General features: G+C 35.6%; 1 protein-coding gene across 1 annotated transcript in view; it reads right to left on the bottom strand.

The window, feature by feature from the left end:
- Window positions 1–23,199, bottom strand: part of HDAC9 (histone deacetylase 9) — a 575,085-nt gene that overhangs the window by 291,491 nt on the left and 260,395 nt on the right. Inside the window, exons 19-20 of the mRNA XM_036862952.1 lie at window positions 21,813–21,946; window positions 10,509–10,633 (exon numbers count right to left, since the gene is read on the bottom strand). Of these exons, the coding sequence (XP_036718847.1) occupies window positions 10,509–10,633; window positions 21,813–21,946 (259 nt within the window). The remainder of the gene's footprint in view (window positions 1–10,508; window positions 10,634–21,812; window positions 21,947–23,199) is intronic.

Genomic DNA, 23,199 nt, shown 5'->3' with positions numbered 1-23,199 from the left:
TGGAATTCTCTGCTGTCTGCACGGCTTTCCCCAGGGAACAGAGCATGAAACCCAAACTTATATATAAAATCATATCCTGTTTGCAAACATCATATTCCCTTTGCTTCTCACTAATCTGGTCCTGTAAACCCCAGCACAGCTTGAGAGCCCATTCCTCATCTAAACAAATGCCATAAGCCCCTTTATACTTTTACAACCATGTCAAAAAATAATATTGCCTGCCAATAGTGATGTGATTGGAGTTGCCTCCTCCAAGCCATAAAAGAAGTGCAGAGTCTGTTATCAATTTCTCTAAGTGTATCAGGGGAATTATGGGTCGATTCAGTTCCAAGTTATAAATGACAACTCAAAAGCCGCAGAAGCGTTTGAAGCTGGGAGCTGATGACGACATTATCATAAAAGCCTGCTCGTCCTTGCTTTTGTGGGTTTTTTTGTGGCCTATCAAGTGAAGAGGGAAAAATAAGGCTGAGAAATGACTTCAAGATTTCTTCACACAGCAGCAGGTCAGATGGCCAGGAAAATGATCACTATTTTTAGTGATATACCCTGAGGAGTGAGAACTAAAGTGGTCCGGCACTGGCTTTTGTTTCCAGAGTCCCTTAATTATCTGTTTCACTATATGACTACCAAGGCCCGGGATTTGGTAAAATGCTCTTTTCAGTTGGTGCATTTTCTTGCAGTGCAATCACACAGTAATCAGAAATGAGTCATGCCATAGTAACGAAACAAAATGAGAACCAAACACAAAGGAATTTGGAAACCTTGAGATTGTTGTCCAAAACGCAATTCTGGAGAGCACACTTTAAAGCAACTTATTACCATTCACCCATTGAGCTACTTGACCAAATTATCACCTGCAATTTCACAGGAAAATCTAATAAGAGGTAGAGATTTTTTAAATTTCATAATGTGCCAGGCAGACCCCTCAAAAGCCAATTAATCCATCAGCATTCAGTAGGTATAAATTAAACCCATCTGGTAGGAAGGTATATATTCTAGGCAACTGGGGTTTATCCCAACAACTGGGGAGCATTAAGTGTTGTTTTGGAATTTAAACCAATGGGTTCATCTTAGATAACATGAACCGGAAGAAATGTCTTAAGACAAAAGCGATTTTAGTGGTTTCCAAGCTTGCTGGTGTGCCCCCATGTTGCCAAGCTGGGCCACTCCATGTTCATACTGGGTGTCTTTTGTATACTTAATATGTCTTGGACTGTCCTGGAGGTAAAAATTTAGATGGATACAAATCCACAGGACCCAGAGTTTCTCTTAGGACTTATATCAAAACCAAAGATCTTAGGAGTCAAGATGGTTCCTGAATGTCTAAGAACACAATCTGATTCCTAAAAAAAAACCCCAAAACACTGAATCAAGCTAGTTCTCTAGAGCATCAACAAGCATAAGTATACACAACACAGCACATACACACTCACCTAGACGTACATAAACACCACCAGGAGACCTATAGGCCAATTTGAAAAACAGAGGTGCCTCTCTCCAGCGCTTTCCAGCAGTGATGGAGTCAAACTAATCCAGTCTTACTCTTCCTGCTTCTGCTTGTGCAAGCTAGATTTATCCACCACCTTTGCTGCCACCATACTGATTAGGTGTTATTCTATGACATCCACTGTGCCAGAAGCAGCAGTCACTATTCATTCCTTGGGTACTTCTAAGAGTTTACTAGAGCAGTTCTTGCTAAAGAATAAGAAGTTTACTTGGTATGGGTTTGGCACAGTTGAGTACATGTATTTTATGTTCAAGGCATAGTGAGTCATAGGCACGGCAGAGGTCAGACTTGGGAAGTGGGTCCTAGGGAACTGTCCTCATTTCAACTCTGGATCATGAATTAAATGTACTTGTAAGTGAGTGGGAGTTTGATGATCACCACTCTTTTCACAGCTTTGATTTCCTCCCCATCACCATACCCACTAAGTAGTCATTAGCTTTGCTTCATTCTTTGCCTCATTTGTAGGTAGTCAGCCATTCTCTAAAAATGGCCACTTGGGATGTCAGAAAATAAGTGCAAAAACCAATGAAACCCATTTAAAAAGTCAGTAAATTCTCTGCTTTCTAGAATGACTCTGCAAGCCCCTGGCTTCACTGGAGGTTTGCAAAAAATGAGCATGGATTAATGTGGGATGGTGACTGTCCTGTCCTAGGAGTCAAAAAGCAAAGCTCACTGGTGAGCTGCCATCAAGGGGACCACACTACATGAGCCACACAGATGCACTGCTAGGCTCCAGGGGCTGCGGCTGGTCTGCTGAAGATGAGAGCGTTGGAAGGACCTAAAATGCTCTTTTGGAACTCCTCCACATGGACGTGCACGTCAACCTCATACCTTCAGCCTTTCAGCCTTTACTAAGTAACTTCAGCAAGATAACCTCACTTCTCTGAGCCTTCAGGTTCTCATCGGCAAAACGGTGTTAATACTTACGACTATGTTATAAAGTTATTACAAACCTCAGGTGCATGTTGGTAAACTGTAAAGTCCAAATGGATATTGGTTGTAGTTGCCATTTTTATTTCTAGAAGGCAGAGTCACAGGTGAAGGAATAGAAAGATTATCCTTGCAAAATCTAGCATCACTAAAATGACAGAATTAGCTGAAAATGTATGGGATTTCCCTGCATAAAATTTAGTTATAGCAAAATATCGCCTAAAACATACTCAGGACTAGTTGTGTTCTTTCCTTCAATATCTAAGAAACTTAACTGACTTAAGTTCCTTAGTCCTTGGAAACCTGATCTAGAATTACTTTGTCCTAACATGAGTTAGCACTCAGTTCTACAGGATGATGTCTTGTTACTGGTAAGGGTTAACTTTAAATAGACCGCAGGTTATAGGCTATGTTCTAATCATCCACAAAAATGTAGACATTTTTTTTCATACGTTGTTGGATTTGAACAAATTTGTCCTTGAAATATGGTATAAATATCCTGGGTCAAAAAGGCTTTGTTAATTATTGAAGACAAAAATGGCCTCAGGAGGTTCACAAACAAAATGTCCCACAATGCAAAGTGCTTTGTGAAGTTTATGCCATTTTTACCAGGAATATAACGCATATGCATACTCAGTATGACTCTACTAAAAACTGAATTCTGCTATGAAACTACATTAAACCCTCTCATATTACCTTTTCTCTAGCAATATAAAAGTCTAGCAAAGTGGCTTCACACAGGAACCTATAGTTAGCAGGGCCCCATATTTGGATAACTTTGGTATTTTTGCCATCTTGAAATTCTTAATAATTTCTGAACAAAGGGATCTCTATTTTCATTTGGCATTGAGCCCTACAAATTATGTAGCCATAATAACCTGAAGTCCAGCATAACTTTTACTGAGAAACAGCCTTAAACACAACTGACCAGATAAATCAAAGGATATATTTTTGGAAGTTTATGTTATTTAAAAGCAGTAAACAGAAACAATCCCATTTACCATCACTTCAAAAAGAATAAAATACCTAGGAATAAACCTACCTAAGGAGGCAAAAGACCTGTACTCAGAAAACCATAAGATGCTGATGAAAGAAACTGGAGATGACACAAACTGATGGAGAGATATACCATGTTCTTGGATTGGACGAATCAATATTGTCAAAATGACTATACTGCTCAAAGCAATCTACAGGTTAAATGTAATCCCTATCAAATTACCAATGGCATTTTTTCACAGAATTAGAACAAAAAAGTTTACAATTTGTATGGAAACACAAAAGACCATGAACAGCCAAAGCAATCTTGAGAAAGAAAACGGAGCTGGAGGAATCAGGCTGCCTGACTTCAGATTATACTACAAAGCTACAGTCATCAAAACACTATGGCACTGGCACAAAAACAAATATAGATCAATGGAACAGGATAGAAAGTCCAGAGATAAACCCACGCACCTGTGGTCACCTAATCTATGACAAAGGAGGCAAGAATATACAATGGAGAAAAGACAGTCTCTTCAATAAGTGATGCTGGGAAAACTGGACAGCTACATGTAAACGAATGAAATTAGAACACTCCCTAATACCATACACAGCAGTAAACTCAAAGTGGATTAAAGACCTAAATGTAACACCAGATACTATAAAACTCTTAGAGGAAAACAGGCAGAACACTCTTTCACATAAATCGCAGCAAGATCTTTTTGGATCCACCTCCTAGAGTAATGAAAATACAAACAAAAATAAACAAATGGGACCTAATTAAACTTAAAAGCTTTTGCACAACAAAGGAAACCATAAACAAAACGAAAAGACAAATGACAGAATGGGAGAAAATATTTGCAAACGAAGCAACCAACAAGGGATTCATCTCCAAAATATACAAACAGCTCATGCAGCTCAATATCAAAAAAACAAACAACCCAATGGAAAAATTGGCAGAATATCTAAATAGACATTTCTCCAAGGAAGACATACAGATGGTCAAAAAGCACATGAAAAGATGCTCAACATTACTAATTATTAGAGAAATGCAAATCAAAACTACAATGAGGTATCACCTCACACCAGTCAGAACGGCCATCATCAAAAAATCTACAAACAATAAATGCTGGAGAGGGTGTGGAGAAAAGGGAACTCTCCTACACTGTTGGTGGGAATGTAAATCGGTACAACCATTATGGAGAACAGTATAGTGGTTCCTTAAAAAACTAAACATATGACTACCATATGATCCAGCAATCCCATCCCTGGGCATATATCTGGAGAACACCATAATTCAAAAAGATACATGCACCCTAATGTTCACTGCAGCATTATTTACAATAGCCAGGACATGGAAGCACCCTAAATGCCCATCGACAGACGAATGGATAAAGAAGATGTGGCACATATATACAATGGAATATTACTCAGCCATAAAAAAGAACGAAATAATGTCATTTGCAGCAACATGGATGGACCCAGAGATTGTCATACTGAGTGAAGTAAGTCAGACAGAGAAAGACAAATACCATATGATATCGCTTATATGTACAATCTAAAAAAAAATGGTACAAATGAACTTATTTACAGAACAGAGCCACAGGTGTAGAAAACAAAGTTATGGTTACCAGGGGAGAAGGGGGGGGGATAATTTGAGTGACTGGGATTGACATATACACACTACAATATATAAAATAGATAACTAATAAGGACCTACTGTATAGCACAGCGAACTCTACTCAATACTCTGTAATGACCTATATGGGAAAAGAATCTAAAAAAGAGTGGATATATGTATAACTGATTTAGTTTATGGTACACATGAAACTAACACAACATTATAAATCAACTATACTCCAATAAAAAAATTTTTTTAAAAAGCAGTAAACAAACTCATACTTACCCCAAGTCCACCACAAGGTAATGAAGAAAAAAACTTTTGAGAAGAGTCACCTACACAGTAAGAAGACATGAAAAAATATATAAATTGGAATATAATTACAGTTTTAAAATTTTTTGGTGTCTATTAACACATAATATGTCACATGGTATTTATCATTTGACTCAGAAGGAAACTGATCAAATTTTAGATAGTTAAGAACTCAAACCAAATTAATGCATATATTATTACATGTAGAGTCTTTTACCCCACAAGAACAAACACATACCTACGAAAGTTGAGTCTCAAGATTTTTTTCAACTGCCCTACAGGATGTTTATCACAATACCTTTTTTGTTTATAACTTATCATAAATAACTCAGCTGTTCATTACGTGTATCCTTCCAGTGTAATGTTTTGAGCCACAAAGTTTATGAAATACACTGTCATTTTTTACATGCTCCAAATATTAAAGCATTTATTCAAGTATACAGACTTATCTTTAAGTTCTACTTCAGATATAGCTAAGACCAAGAATACTATAAACCTCTCCAACATTCACAATTTTTTAAACAAGTAAGTCACAAATCACTATAAAAAAGATAACCTTTTGGGGATCTATATAATATACATATAAATGTATCTTTAAAGTAAATGCCAAAATCTTACTTGTGGCTATCTTTTGGAATTGAGATTTTATGGAAGTTTTAATCATTTTTGTTTACCTGCACTTTGATTTTCTACATTATCTACTACATGTATAGAGAAAACAAAAAATTACTACTCCTAAACCTCAAGACTAAAATTTGTCTTGCAAAGTAATTAAAGGAAAGGCAGTGGGCATTTCTATATCATAGTTAAACAGCTCTGAAGTGACTCATATGGGTCACTCAGGAGATTAGTGGTTGAACCAGGTACAAACCTCCATTTCACTTATCCTAATTCATTTGTTCTACTGATGATCAATGAAATAAATAATGAAAATTGAAAACAGGTTTGTGATGGAATTCACATCATGTCAGTAAAAGTCTAAATAGATTTTACTGTCACAGAAGAAAGTTTATTTTGAAAACAATAAATTGTATGAGTTCAGTTTTCAAATGCAATTGCTAACAGATGGAAAATGATAAAGAAAAACGTAAGTGCAAATGAAAAAATAAGATATCTCGTTATATATAAGGAGCCTCACGGAAAAAAGATGAAAAGTCAACAAAAAAAATAAACAAATCATGAAAAAATATTAAAACCGGAATACTGACATCAGTAAAAGATACATAAAAAATTTTATGGATAGCTTGGGGAGGGGTAAAAAGTTTTCTTAAGTTGTTCCTCATAACAAAGATATTTCTGTATCACTGAATATTTTGCAAGGATGTGTTCACATGTCATATGTGAAATTAAAATATATAATAATGTATATTTTAATGTCTGAACTCTTCATTCCATAGTCAGTGAAAAAGGTTAAAGATAATATTACAGTGTACTGAAGTAATTTTTAAAGTAATTTAAAAAATTCTTAAACTCTAAGCAAATACAGAAAATAAATGATTTAATACTTGAGGAGAATCTAGTTTAGTACCGTTTAAATAATATTAAACAACCAAATTAATCAATAATTTAAATTTAGTAGTATGCAAAAAATGTTTATTTCACTGAATTGACTCAATTTATTTTTTAATAATGTTATATTGCCTCACCCATGGACTGAGCTCTGGCTAGCCACAAGATAACGAAAACTGGCAGTAAGAATGACAGGAATATTAATGCTAAGGAAAACCTCTCACCAGAAATGACTGAAGAGAATGTTTTAAAAGTGTCACCTTACAGGGTCTAGAGTATTTAAAGAGATAAATGCTGCCCATTTTCAAATCTAATTATTTTATAAGCTATAGATGTCTTTCAACATACAAAGACTGATGGGTCCGGTCATAATGAACTTTTGTTTAAATCCTTCCTCCTAACTCCAGAACATAACTATCAAAAGTAGTAGTATCAATTAAATTCAGAGAATTCATAGAATTGAGTAAATTTCAATTTACTGTGTGTGTGCAATTGACAAACCCTCCCTCACCATCTGTGTTGGGAGGGATCAGATGAAGAAGAGGATGTGTGGGAGAAAAAGAAAGGGATAAAGAGGGAGAAAATATCTTGATGGCTATGAATTTCTACACATTCATACATGGCAGCTTCAATCTGGTCTTTTAGATACAAAAAACAAGCCACAAGAATTCAAATTTCACAAAGAACAAAAAATTATGAAAACATAAACTTTTAAAAGAATGGGATTTTTAACTGAGACCCTGAATTGAGGAAAATCGGCCAAGTTTCTGGATTCATGAGAGAAACTGATACAGTTCAGAAGCATCATCAAAGTTGAATTTAGTGCTCGATATCAAGACCTAGCAATGCAACATCCTTGGTTACCTTTACTCCTGTAGCTTGCACTCAAGGCTGACATCGTTACACTGATCCCTAAGAGGTGCCTATGGAACTCCACATGTGTATCTAAAGTTAACTCTAAAATCATCAATTGTATGAATTTTATCTCACATTAAATATTCAAAACTAATGAGATAAATGGCCATTTGGATTAAAACTGTAAAAATTAAATAATTGGTACTTGGTGTTTTCATTGCATACATATTTGAAAAGGACCTCTGTCCAAGTTCTAAATTATGTATTAGAATTCATTTCTAAATAATCAAATCTTTAAATGATATGTGTGCTTTGAGAAAATCAGTTTTTCTCAAAAGTGTCAAATTTCATTTTAAAAAAAGTGGTATTGCCATGTTTCATAAGTAAAACAGTTCAAAGTTGCCAGAGTTTAAATTTCATTTCTTTTACAAATATGTCCTTTCTCTTAAAATGTGGAATGATGGTAGTCTTGGAACATCTAAACACCTATGTGTAAATTTATCCTAACTAAATCCAAAGTACCTAGTCCTATGCTTAGGTTGAATAATAGTTTGAGACCTAGTTTAAAAATACAGAAAAGAAAAGAAATAGGGAAGGTTTTCTACTTGTTTTCTCTTAACTAAATTAACAATAATCAAAATGGACATAGCTTCCTATCTTTAAAATGCATCAGTATTTCGACCGCAGAAGACCATGAAAGTTATTGTTTGGTTTACTTCATCATTTTGGTAAACTGGGTGGGATTATTAATTCATGTTAAAATAAGGACATTTATGACAGTATCCACAGCAAAAGAAGTACTTTATGTAAAGATCTGCATGTGCAGAGATGGATTCCTTCAACAGAAAGAAGAAAAAAAAACACAGATTATACATGTTTAGACTGACTCACTGTCCTTTATGTTACTATATAACTTTAATTCTTTTTTTAAAGAAATTTAACTATTTATTTTATTTTATTATTTTTAAAATAAATTTATTTTATTTATTTATTGGCTGCATTGGGTCTTTGTTGCTGCGTGCGTGCTTTCTCTAGTTGCGGTGAGCCGGGGCTACTCTTCATTGCAGTGTGTGGGCTTCTCAGTGTGGTGGCTTCTCTTGTTGCAGAGCACAGGCTCTAGAGCACAGGCTCAATAATTGTGGCGCATGGGCTTAGTTGCCCCGTGGCATGTGGGATCTTCCCAGACCAGGGCTTGAACCCATGTCCCCTGCATTGGCAAGCGGATTCTTAACCACTGCGCCACCAGGGAAGTCTATATATAACTTTAATTCTACTATACAAATTGATTTTCATCATCAAATTTTCATAATATGCTTTCTAAAAATTGAGTAATTTTTCTGTGTTCCCCTTTCTGTCAATTTCTCCCTACCCTGCATGCATGTACACACACACACACACACTCAACCATATACCTTTACTTCATAAATTTAGGGATGCCTGCCACTTGTTTTAAAAGGGCAGATTTTTAGCATTATAATTGGTAACTGTTAATTTCCCCTTATAATTGCTTTCCAAGATGCCTGCCTACTACATATCATACACTTGCTTTTGAATTGTTTAGGACCAGTTAATATAAAATCATTTTGAAATAATACTGAATTGCGTGAAAGAGTCCAATAATTTGGAACTGACACAATAGGTTTATTTGAAAGAAAGGGACAAGAAAAAGTCCTCAAATGCCTTTTTAGCTAAAAAACTTAAAACATGATCTTTTTGTCATACATTGCCATGTCATGTATTGTTATTCCATTGTAAAAGATTATGAATAAACATAATTAATAGATTGTTTCAGTTAAAATAAGGTTTTGTCATGAACTTTCTTCAAAATCTGTTGTTTCTATCACTCATATAAAGTCTATATAAAACTGTGAAACATAAATTTGATTTTAAATTCTGATAATAAAGTTTTGAAAAATCATAACTTACAGATTATGTTTATTAGTTTTCTACTTCTGTCAACTACTATTTAATTCCATAATTAAAACATGCATTACATAGACTACATTAAGATTTAAAACGCAATCTTACTATAAAATACAGTGTTTTAGGGCTTCCCTGGTGGCGCAGCGGTTGAGAATCTGCCTGCTAATGCAGGGGATACGGGTTCGAGCCCTGGTCTGGGAAGATCCCACATGCCGCGGAGAGATTGGGCCCGTGAGCCACAACTACTGAGCCTGCGCGTCTGGAGCCTGTGCTCCGCAACAAGAGAGGCTGCGATAGTGAGAGGCCTGCGCACCGCGATGAGGAGTGGCCCCCGCTCGCCACAACTAGAGAAAGCCCTCGCACAGAAACGAAGACCCAACACAGCCAAAAATAAATAAATAAAAATTAAAAAAAAAATACAGTGTTTTAGGTGTAGCAGTAAGGAGTTTTCACTTAAAATAAGTTGTATTATGCCCTTTGTCTGTTAAGGTCATAGAAAAAAGAACTGAAAGACACAAAATAAAAGTGAAGGGTGAAAATAAATTTGCATAAAGAACGTGAAAACTATTTTTTTTAGTTTAAAAATGTAAGCAAGCCAACTCCACAGTGCATTTATTCCTGTCAGCTAAAACACAGTGAACAAATGCTATTCAAATAAAAGTAAACATCATGAAACTTGCAGTGTCATTTTTTCTAATGTAGGATTTTCTTAATCTACATTGGCTTCTGTTGTAAACGACTCATTCCACAGAGAAGTGCTGTTGGAAAAGCTGATTTTTTGTCTCACTGCTTGCCAAGTATTTTGAACTGACAGCAGCACTGACTAATGATAGTGCTGGAATGTGCTGTTCTCAGTAGAATGGAGGCCCATACAGACCTAGCAGTGTCCTGGGGTCCAGCTTCTGTCCATCCAGGGGGTTGGTGCCATACAACAGTGAGTGATGTTCAGAATGAACAAGCTGTATTTCCTCCAGGCTGGCTTTTCGACCTTGAATTCGCTGAAAGAAAACAGCAGAAACCTACAGTACTTCACTGACAACATTTAGGAGAAAATAAGACCCCAAGTCACATTTAAGATGATTAATAATGGTCGGAGTTTCATCATGTAGGAGGGTGACACGGATTTGCATTAACAAGGTACCATAATAATATTTGAAAAATAAGTGTATGCAAGGTTCAGATGCAATGGATTGCTTATGCCTAAGTGGGCAATTGACATTAAGCATATTCTTCTTTGGCATAAAGAAAAAATCTATAAAAAAGATTGGGATTGACACATATACACTATTGATACTATGTATAAAATAGATAACTAATGAGAACATACTGTGTAGCACAGGGAACTCTACTTAATGCACTGTGGTGACCTGAATGGGAAGGAAGTCCAAAAGGGAGGGGATATATGTATATGAATGGCTGATTCATTTTGCTGAACAGTAGAAACTAACACATTGTAAAGCAACTATACTCCAGTAAAAATTAATTTATTAAAAAAAAGAAGATAACGTCTACCTTATAGTATTACTGTGAGGAACAAATGAAATAAAATAATTATGTAAAGCATCAAACAAATAAGTTAATAATAATTAATTAAAAATTAATAATAATTAATAGTTAACTCCTTTGTAAAAGTACCAACTTAAAAACAAGCAGGAGCTATTGCTTAGCTAACAAGTAAATTCAACCCTTACTTTACACTCACCCAAAGAACTTGTTGAAACAAATACCTTATTGTTTCTTAAAGGACATAAGTAAATACCAATACATTTTAATGTATTTGATTATTACCCATATGCTGATCACTTCATGTGTGTGCACCTCACAACAGTGTTCATCTAGACCAATGTCACTCAAAATATGTAACATTGGGATCGGTAACAGTTCAGGAAGTGTTTATGAATGGTCTGTGATGAGGTCTGCATAAAGCTTGAGAATATTTAGAAACTTTTATAGTAATCTGACAGAGTATTTTTATGTCTGTTGAAGCAAATATAGTCTTGTATGTCTTCAATTTTTATTTCACTATTGCAGTATCTCATTTTTAATGTATTTTATATAAGCATTAGTCTGTGGCAGAATGGAAATTAAGCAAAAACAATAACTGCTGTTTAATCAGAGACAGTTTGAGACACTCTATAGACTCAGTCAATATTTTTACACCCATGCTAGGCAGAAACTTTCACTTCAGCTAACAAAGAATTGTCCTTCAACATAGACAAAACTGTACATAAATTAAATCTCAGTCAGTCAATGGACAAAGTGTTCTTCCTGGTCACATTTCTCAGGGGGCACATCTTTGAGCCCAATAAACGTGCTGGTGTATGAAGTTAATTAGCCTTATTTTAAAAATTGCTGTGCTTTCCTAAAATTACCCAAACCGTATTAATATTTTACTTAAAATATCTATCACAACAAGACACTTGTAAGGTAATATATTAGCAGAGAACTACAGTAAAATTCAGAGAGAATCTGTTCAGGGAATCCTGTCCTTTCATGTTCCTGACCATGAATTACCAGTTGACGTGGAAACATAAGGTGACAATGACACCTCTCGGGACCAAGACAATTCCACGCTCAATCTCCCTGGTTTAAGGTGATACGGCTGCTGCTGTGTGGTTCCCTGAGGGGGCAGGCAGGGAGAACCTCGATACACTGACACTTCCTAGAGCTTTACTGGGTAGAGGTGCTTGTCACTGAAAATAAATCATCATGTCACAGTGAGAAAGGAATGGTGAGGGACCCAAGGGGTAAGAAGAAGGTAACAGGAGTGATGTAAAACAGAAACTTCTTGACGCTGTGCCATTATGTGCTGAATAAACAAATGCTTATGGAATTTCTTTGTGATGGCACTGAAGTTCCCTGTGTTTGACACCCCATTTACATTTCCTGAAAAATAAAAATATGCTTTAGAGAAATTATTCCCAGGTAGGTGTTGAATGTTAAAATTAAACCAGGTAGGTAATGCTGAAGACCAGGGCAAATTTATGATGGCCATCTGGTCAGCCACTGCTCTGATCAATAAACAAACATGTTATTGACCTAGATGGCTTGCTGGTAAACATTAAATTTGGAGACATTTATGGAAGACCAGAACAACCAAAGAAACAGAATGACACGTAATGAGAAAAAGAAAGTTCTAAGTCACTATTAAAGGGAAACATTTTAACTGGGAGATTTCAGCTGGTAGAAAATCCCCCAAGATAAGTAGTAGTAACTCCATGGTCTGAGTCATCTAATGTTGGAATGAGCAGCACGCTGGAAACCAGACTGTGGCAGCCGGTCCTAGTCTGGCAGAATAGTGAACACCATGAAATAACAAGGGCTTCCAGCTCTCACTTCTATGAGTCGATGAAATCCATAGCCACTAACATCTTATACGCTGATACAGTGAAACATCTTTATCTTAAGCAATGCCAGCTCTGTAGCTAACTATCAGACCCATGTTTGGACTACTGTCATAAAGCTCCATCATTTTTTCCCTTTCTCCTTTTCTATAAAGATATTTTTCAGCTCTACACTGAATTTTTGCCTCTGGTGTAACATTAAACACCATTAGTAATAAATATATCTTTATGTTTTCACAAACTAGTCATATATATTTACATAGCATACATTCCATGCTTGTCCTAACTCCTTTCTCATTCTCCCACAATCCCACTAGTATTCAGGCTGAATGTTCAATCACACATTTGAAAAATAATCTGCTAACAAGATTCAATTATTGACAGTAGCTCAAGAACTGATAAATCTTAAGAGAACACCTGCTGAATCTCAGTCATTCCCTTGTGTAATATCAGTTAACTAACAGTAAGGATAGAGCATCTGGCCCAGCCTATTTAGCTTTCACTTATTCTAAGAGTATTCCTTTTTAGTATACCCAAGTCCTCCCCCTCACTACTAAAATGTAACAAAGTATACAAGTATTTCCTTTGATTTCTTCGCCCCCAACCCCACTTCTTTTTGATTCCCAGGAAGTATTTTAGAATGGCTCTTTTTATTATTATAGAATATGTTTCTTTACAAAAATATTTACACTAAATATAAGCACTAATTCTTAACAATCACTTTCTGCGTTTAAGGCCGCTGGAGAACAAGACCCACAAACAAGGGTGTACATGTTTCTACAGAAAGAGGGCAGTGAAAACCAGTTCAATATGAAAAAATGTTTCTACCTGGAGAAAGGACCTGGAGAAAGCATGCTCTGAGATTTATACCTCCAAGAGGCACTGCTGTGGGAACTCGGTGGATGTCTAAGCTAAAAATTCTGAAACAGCACCAGCTCTCCTTCTTTCTTAACACGGAGGATCTCCAGTAGTTCGTTCTGCCTCACTATTATCAGATGTCTTAAATTTGTCACATTCTACTTTTCCTCTCAAATTGAGGTCTCCAACCGTTTTCATTTTCTGGTATCATCATCAGTAATTTATTAAGTTATGTGTTTATGCTTAAATATAGATAGTTCCGTTTAATCCCTTCCCATCTTTTCTATTTCCTGTGTACCCTTTATTCCTTCAATTTTCTCTCATGATGCGCTTTTGAGCCAAAGGTCAAGAGCACAGTGAGTCACAAAATAGGATAAAGTGCTCTGATAACTGTAATTTAGGGAGATACTGATTTCCGTTCTCAGAGATATTTAGCCTGCAGGATGCCTAGCTAAAGTCATCTATGATTCTGACCAAAAGAATTTTTGAGAATTCTGAGTATATCTGGACACTCAATGCCTATAAAGGACGGCATGGGTCTCCACCTGGGTATTTCTCACTTGAGATCCAAATATAAGTCTTAAGTAACTTGCCAATATAAGTCTAAGAAAGAAAGCTTATAGCTCTTCTTTCAATTTCTCAGTAAAGGAACGCTGCCATGTAGGAGGTATTCATTATTCTATTTCCATTCTCTGTGACTTGCCCTCAAGTAGTTTCTTCCTTGAAAACAGGAAAGGAACTCATGTGCCCTGAGCGCCTACACTGTGCTAAGCACCCGAGGAATATGATCTTATTTATTGGATCAGAGCCCCAAACAGTATACATTTACGTTTGAAGTTTGACTAAAGTTGTTCAAAATGACCGTATCATTGAGTATCACAACACACCCTGGTTTTTTCCGAAAGAAGTAGTCGTTCTGAATTAAAGCCTGTTAATGCAACCTGATTATAGAAGGAATGTTCTGAACATGATCTACAAAGTCATACTGTGACAGGATAAAATGCAGCCTACCCACACACAGAGCACACACACGGTATAGATTCATATTTTTTTCTGCCAAGGAGCAGGGAAAAAAGGAAATAGTTCTATTCCTTCCCCTCCTCTGTTCAAAGCCTGGATTGAGGCCAGTGTCCTAATCAGTTCTCATTGGCCCTGGAGGAATCAGAACCTTTTGTAAAATATAATAAAGGGCATAAAATCATGATAAAATGCATGAAAAAGCAGTGCCTTTGGTTAGGGAACTAGAAATAATTTAGCAGAACAGATGGATTGCATTGGTTTGGTATTATTGAGGACATGAAAGGGCTTATTTTGTGGCAGTTCCAAACTAAGAGAAAATGTCCAACTTAAATTTGACAAGTCAAAGTACCTGCCTCTGCTGGGGGAGACCCCATTTTCTTTAATCATTTCCAAAGTGGTGACATATTAGGCAAGAATTTCCACTGAAATATCTCATTTTCTGAAAATATTTCATCCAGTGTCCCTAAATATAGGGATGCGTTTTTATTTTTTTCTACAAAGATCTGCAGGGCTGCAGACTTACAGAGTTAAAAGTAAAGAATCATAAACGACTTATGACTGTCAAAGTTACCCTCTGTTACAAATCCCATTCTTAATATTTAACGAATCAGTTCACACCTATTCATTATTGTCGATACTCTTTCCTCTCTTAAACAAACACAAAAAATCTGGTCTCATTGCTCATGCCCAAGCTTATCAACTGGAGTTTTCAAACGCTACAACCAACTGCTTCTTTAAATGTTACAAAGAAGATAGTTTCTATACCCTCCCCGCACTGCATTCTCTCCTTCCATAGACCTCCTCATCATCTAACAACCTGTTCTCCTCAAGAGTCTTTCTTATAAGGAAAGGGGAATGAAAGAAGGAAGGCGGCTACTAAGCCAGTAGGCAGTCCAACAAGCTCTTGGTCTTTTCTGTCAGTCATATGAAAAGAAAGTGAATTGCAAGTCAGGAGCCCTGAGTTGTGGGTTCTGACTGTCACATGTCCTTAACGTGCCCATAGCCTGCTATGAGGTAACTTTCTGGAGCTTTGTTTCTTCATCTATAAACATAAGGAGATTTAACCAAATTACTTTTAGCCCTAGAATGGTAAGTGAAAATGGTAAGCCCTAAAATGGCTATGTGAAATTACCTTATACACAACACTCAATAAAATATCCCTTATTTTGATTTATAGATTTGCCTTGGGCAAGCAAATATCATAACTGAAATGATAAATTACCATGGTTGAAGCAAGAGAGGAGATCTCACTATGAAGGTTTTCAAAAAGATGCTAGGTTTTCCTTGAAGCCCATTTTTTAAAAATGCTTAATTATATTTGAAAAATAAGAGAATTTTTTAGAACTCATTTTCCTATCCCATGACAACTTCAAAATAAAGAACATTTTTCCCAATTTAAAATTAAATTTGTGCATGAAGCTTCTGAGTTAATACCACCTTTGTTTCTCAGGTAAATGTTTACTTTTGTTACTCTCCCATCTCCAAATATTTGACTCCATTCACCTCTTTGTCTCTACCTCATTAAGCTTATGTTAAGAAATTGAGTTTCTGTTGATTTTTAACATTGGTGAGCCTTGGAATCAGCTGCAGAAGTTTAAAAGGTATTAATGCCTGGGTCATACCTTCAGAGCTCCTGGTTAACTTTGTCTGGTTACAACCTAGGCATCTAGAAACTGACAACCACCCAGTAGATTTTAATGGGCAACCTAGGTCAAGAACCACATGTTAGAGAGAGCTGTCCATTCTTCCTGCTCATAAGTGAATCCAAGATACTGACCCTGTACTAACCAACATTTGGGACTATGGAATAGTTAAAATAAATGGTTGGCAGAGAGAAGGTTGGAGAGTAAAAAAAAAAAAAGTTTATCTGATCTTCAAAATGACAAGTGCCATCTACTTGCATGTAATACTGCTTGATTCAGTCATTACAATTTATTTACAAATATTTCAGGGCATAGAATAATTTCAAAAGTACTTCAGAAAACAGCAAGTCCATTCAGTAACAAATGTCTGGGTGGTAAAAAGCGTATGTACTATGTATTTTTTTTCCAGTTTTATGTCCACTCATTTCAAACCATCATGCTCATCAGAAAGTAAGAAAAAAATGTTATGCCTCAGTGTAACTGGCTCAATTTTCACAATTTTTATGCAACTGAATCTCCTATGTTGCAATTATTTTTTTAAACATTGTAATGAACATTTTACTGATTTGGGTTGAAGCATTTTTTTTATAATAATCACATATGAAACAGATTTGTCACAATAAATATTTTGTTACTTTAGCACAACAACTTTCAGATAGTTCAAATCCATATAGCTAGTCATTTTTTTGCTAATAAGTTTTAATGCTGCTGTTTAAAAAAAAAATCCTGTATCACTTTCCAAATGGACTCAGAAGGGCAGCCTGTCTTACTTCCTTTTATTGGTTGTTTTCCACATTAATTCTTCCTTTTTTTTTTTTTTTTTTTTTTTGCAGAAATCAAAATCAAAACAAAAAATTCCAAATCATCTTAATTCTGATTATGGGCTGTATGGGTATTTTTAATGTTATTTATCTGCCAGGGTCCACTCTACTGGGTTATACAAATTTCTCTCAGAATAATGACGCCTTGGTTTACTCATCACATCTAGATCATTTGTACTTCTTTCCATAACTGCCATATCCTTTAGAGACAATTCACAAGATTCCCTGTTTGAGTTTCTTATTGCTTTCTGGTTAGATTCTAAGACACAAGCACACACACACAAGTTTTTTGCAAACTAAACAAAACAGTAAGCTGTTATGTGCTGCCATCTAGTTAGATTAGTCCATAAAACAAATGTTTAATTGAATTTCCATTAACTTGCAATATTTAGTACTTTGTAACCTTCAAGTCAGAAAACTTGCACACTTCAAAATTGAGTTTCTCAAAAGAGTACTATATTTCCTCATTTAGATTTACAAAAGGTGTTTTAAAAATCACTTGTGTGTGCAGGAAAGTGTGCTGGGGACCCTATCCCTGAGCTCCTTGGCATCTTAAGATTTTACACTAAACCTGCTCTCCACTTTTTTCATTGGAATGGCTGAGAAGGCCCAGAAGGGGCAACAGTAGCTTGGTTCTGTGTCCCAGAATTGTTTTGTAATTACTTTGTGTTGGCACTTGAATAAAGGAGTTAAACATTTCAGCACCAGTATGTTGCTTATGGTTTTTACTTATGAATTAAGGGAAACAAAGTTATTCAATATTAGTCACAAAGAGGCAATGCAAATTCCATATAATGTGTAATCCAACAAAAGCATTATAAAATGTTATTATTCTCAAAACAAATGTGAGAGCAAGCAAATGTCTGTGGGTGGCTTGGTGGGGCCGAGAGTTATGAGCACTTCTGGAAAAACAACTGCAAGTGCATTTCTAACAGATGATGGGTCAACCTCTGCAATTTTTTAAGCACAGAAGAGCACATCTTTTTCTTCAGGGGCACACACACTTCAGAAACCTGGCTACCTAATCCAAGAGCTTATTCCCAAAGAGGACACCAAATGACCCCTCCAGACCCATTTCTTATGGTGACAAGAAAGCTGCTGGTTTTGCCTTTTACTCCCAACAGAATCACTAAACTCAGTGTGAATGATTCAATAGGGGAAACAATTAAATGGTGTTGGCATGAGGGACTAATAACTACTTCAATTTTTTTAAATCAGTGCCACGTCATGCCAAAAGAAGTTAACCCAGGTAACCACTGTAATCTAATATAATAAGGACTAATGTTTTCTCTGGCTGCCAATCAGGACTGTAATCACAGCCAATTTACACTATAGCTTACAAACTAAAAGCAATATGTTTACGAAACATCCTAAAAATTTTGTCTACTCTTAACCAAAGAAAGTGTTATGCTCCAAATTAACTTCTCAGGCATCTAATTTCATATGATCTTAGAGCTGAAAGATACTAGCAAATATCCTGCTTAACACCCTCAGCTTACATATGGGAAAACCAAAGATCACTAAGGTTAAATGATTTGACAAAAGTACACAGATAATTAATGGCAGGACTAAGGTCACTCTAACACTGAACAATAACCTTTGAAGGAATCCATTTTGATTAATTTTCTACATTGATAAATGAATTGAAACGATACATAAGTTTGATTTGTGGATCAGACTATTGTTTAAAAACAAAGAAGCCCTTTTAATGTTTTAAAATTGCCATCTTTTCTATCATGATCATTGTTTAATTGCAACATTGACTACTCCATTGGCTGAGGAAAGTATTTTTTTCTCTGTACGCCAGCAGAATTGAGACTCCTTACCTCCTGTCCCAGTGAAATTCTATGGCATGTTTTGGATTAGGTCAGCATAAGTCATAGATGTTTTGATAACACAGGAGCAAATAAATAATATGGGCAACAATTCCATCACTTAGGAAAGCAAACACCTGCTGAACTGCTCTTAAACTATGTTAGGAAAAAGAGTGTTCTGTTTGCATTTTTAAAGTTTTGGATCAGACTTTTGTGATTGGTCTTCATTAAGAGCCGATCTGCCAATCTGGGCTTTCAAGTGCGTTATTTGTTAATTGTGTGACTGTTTGCTAGAGAGACTCATATTTGCTGACTGGACTGGAATAGACTCACTCATTCTCACTCAACTGTGGGGTGCCCACTGTTCTTCTAACATTTCATCCTGGGTCTGATGTCACATCAGCAGTGCTGTTGTATAAACTGAATTTCATGGTTTCAAATAATACAAGACTAAAATAATGTGATGTACCAGGAACTGAAAAAGAAGACTGATCACAAAGGGATAATAGACTTTTAAATTTTAAGACCAGTGTGAACCATACTACATTCCATTTACTTCTGCACTTTGCTCCGTTCATAAATAGTGTTCCTTCAGGTAACAGATTTAAGGGATATCACAAACTAACAATGCATTTGAGGCTGTGATCAGGCACTGCTAATTTGGAGCAGTTGGGGCAGGGCTTCAGGATATAACAAAGACTTGAAAGTGAAAAAATGTAAACAGCAATGCCTCAGCTTGCAAAAGTAAAGAGAGATAGCCAAGCTAGAAAACATCTACAGTAGATGCGAAGGTGAGACAGGAACATTCTCCTGAATAAATATCCATTAAGGCTAGTCTACCACAAGTAAGTCTCCTTGATGGTTTACTTTACCGGCTCCATATAGGATTGTGCAGACAATAGAGTGGTTTGGCTTCCAAACTGCATTATCAAAAACATGGAAACCTTGAAGATAACTCTAAAATTTACCAAAGAATATGAAAGCCTTCTGCCATATAATATGGATGCTAGTGGCAAAATATGAATAATAGACTTTCACTCAGCAAAGAACCAGAGAAATAAATCTAGCTGAAATTCCTTCACTTTGGGGTTTCTAGGTAAAGGATACATTTAATCAAAAGCAGAACTCTACATATGAAAAACATTTGATAATTCTATTATCAACACATAATAAAACTGCTGAAACTAAGTCTGTACACACTGCTCTGACGTATTCATTCACAATCCCAACTGCTGAATGACCCATCGACATTATCTATATTTTGATGTAAAGAAAATGACCGTTTAATTCCCCTGTAAGATGAGATAGATAGTTCACCTTCAAAAGAGAAAATCAATAAAGAAAATAATTTATCCTTAGAAATGAACACAATGAATGAATGAATGAGTTTGCATCTTCAAAAGTCAGTTATTTTTAGTACTTTGCAGAGAAGAAAGATCAGACTGAATTAGCTCCTGCTATCAAATAGTGGCAAGTGCACTTGACTCTAAGAAACAGTCTGTCTGCTTTGGCACCTCTGTTTCAACTGAAATATTTTACAGGTTCACTTTAAAGTAAATTGGCTTTGAATAGAATTTTATTGACTACATTTTCGATTGTCAAAATCAGTTAACTCAAATAACTCAAAAGTAGTCACAAAAGATTGTCTTTATTTTATCAAAGTATAGTGAATTTAATATGGTTTCAATGTATTAGTTTCCTTGTGACTTAACTATGGTCAAAATATCAGTATTATCCATTTACTTTTTTCCCAAACTGGTAAGAACTAGTTAGATTCCCTTCATTGCTCTATAAAGAAGGATAACAGAACCAAATATGTTCTGCAACATGTTAAATTATCAGTCTCTAAGAATAGGGACCATGTTTGTCTTGTGAAATTCCATAATTCTAGTCCCTAGAACACATCTGGAACAGAATATAGACCCAAGAAAAAGTGCTTTTGATCAATAAATGTTAAGGTAATGTAAGAAAACACATGGGGGATATTTTTCTTTTAAAAACGTTTTAGACTCAAATATAGACTGTTACTGGATCTTAAGCAACTTTGGACATTTACAGCAACTAAATCAAACAACTGCTCATTGTTATATAGTCTGCAGATTTGACAATGGGAGTCTTTTTGACCTGATAACATTTTTACTTTTAACTTTTGAAAGCCTAAAGAGACAAATTTTTCTAAATAAAAAATGAGACTCACCAAGAATCTACAGAAATGAATCTAAACATCAATAAAAAGAAGTGACTTTTCTTCATAAGAAGACAGTTAATCTTTTAAAACTATTCATTTCCATGAGGCAAAATCGGCATATACGTCAGTTCAGAGTATCGCTTATAACAAGAAATAACAACTACTTAGCACTTAACAGTTTGCGAAGAGTTTCTCAGAAAATTAACTCAATAAATGATACCTAGAATACTACCGTGTGTACAGAAAAACGCTGCAGTAATAGCACATACATCAGGCAGCTGCTCAGTCCATCAACATAGACTGAGCACCCACTGTGTGCCCAGCCCAGTGTCAGGTTATAAGTTCTATGCTACTAATGTCTACGATGGTTCATCAATCATGGTGTTTGTACTACAGAGTTAACATTTTTCTACACCTACCCAATTGAATACTGGCCTCTTTACATGATTTATTTAAGTAAGTAAAAGAGTGTGGCCAATTCAGGATTACCTCACATTTATTTAGCAACCCAGTTTCTTGCAGCCGTGACCAGATGCTCTGTATGCGTCCAGCATGCTCAGGGTGGGTGGTGGAATTGCCACAAATGCACTGGTGTTTCAGCATCAGAGGATCATAGGCAATTCCTTCAGGACAAAGAAAACACAGCACAAGATGAGTAATGATACAAAGGAATGATACAAGTTACATGACAATATGATTACTCCAAAAAAGGCATTCTTTTCCAAATAAATTTACAAATAGAGAAATAATACATATCCACAAATTCCCAGGAAGCACACAGAGCTATTTAGTTCTATGGATCTGGATATATATGCAAAGAAGTCAACTCATGGATTAATCAGTACTCAGACCCTAGCTTACTCAGTAGTAAAGTAATAAAGATGGTGATACTTAAGAAACTTCAGGTTTCAAAAAATACTGTAATTTTACCAGTATCTTAAATCATTATGAAGCATTTTTAGACAGATAATTCAATTCAGTAGAGGTTTCAATTTTATCAGTGAAGCCACAAAATGAGCTGACTCTTTAAATTGTGAATTTATTTCAAGAGTAATTCTAGCCTTACTTTAGATCATGTTACATCTGTAATAAACTGGAAGAGTTTCCAACTGCTTGCCTATTCTGCTTATCAATTTCTTCAAAGTTATGCAGAAAGAGTTTCTTCTTATTTTATAATAAAATAAAATCTGTAATATAGATTGTGGAACACTGAAGTGTTTCTTTTAAAAAATGAGTAAGTCAGCTGCAATACCTTTAGTAGAGATCACATAGATACTTAACAAACTCTGCTTTTAAATTATCATGAGTTAACACATTTCATATTTCAGTTAGACCCTTTGATGGGGAAGATTTTATAAACATTTGATGAAATGAACAATTAGGGATATATAAAGTAGGGCTCTTTAAAGCAACAAATTAGATAATATTTATTATAAAAAGGTTTCCACCCTTAACCCGATTCCTCGGTGGGGGGGAACATGTTATTTACAAAATTGCCTGACATAAGAAATTATTTAACCAATCAAATATTCCAATAAATTACCATCAAAATACATTCTCTGGGGGCATGGAGTGAGGGCAGAAGAACCCATTATAAGAAATTTCTAAATACCTATTCAAGAACAGATACTATACAAGCAATTAGCGTTATAAAGTAGGTTCAATTAATGCATTTTATTCTCCCTTATATTATTGTGTTAGAGGAATGTTACTCAAGAGGGGAAGATACTTGTCCCTGTTACTCAAGAGGGGAAAATACTTGTCCCTGACTGTATTAAAATCATGCAGCAGAATGACATGTGTATTTGGAACCATGTGGCAAAAATTATGTCCAGGAAAAAATATCATTTTGCTGGCCCAAATAACATCCACTCTT

This window comes from Balaenoptera musculus, chromosome 9 (assembly GCF_009873245.2).
Source record: "Balaenoptera musculus isolate JJ_BM4_2016_0621 chromosome 9, mBalMus1.pri.v3, whole genome shotgun sequence".
Lineage (NCBI taxonomy): Eukaryota > Metazoa > Chordata > Mammalia > Artiodactyla > Balaenopteridae > Balaenoptera > Balaenoptera musculus.
This window is presented reverse-complemented; position numbering and strand designations above follow the sequence as displayed.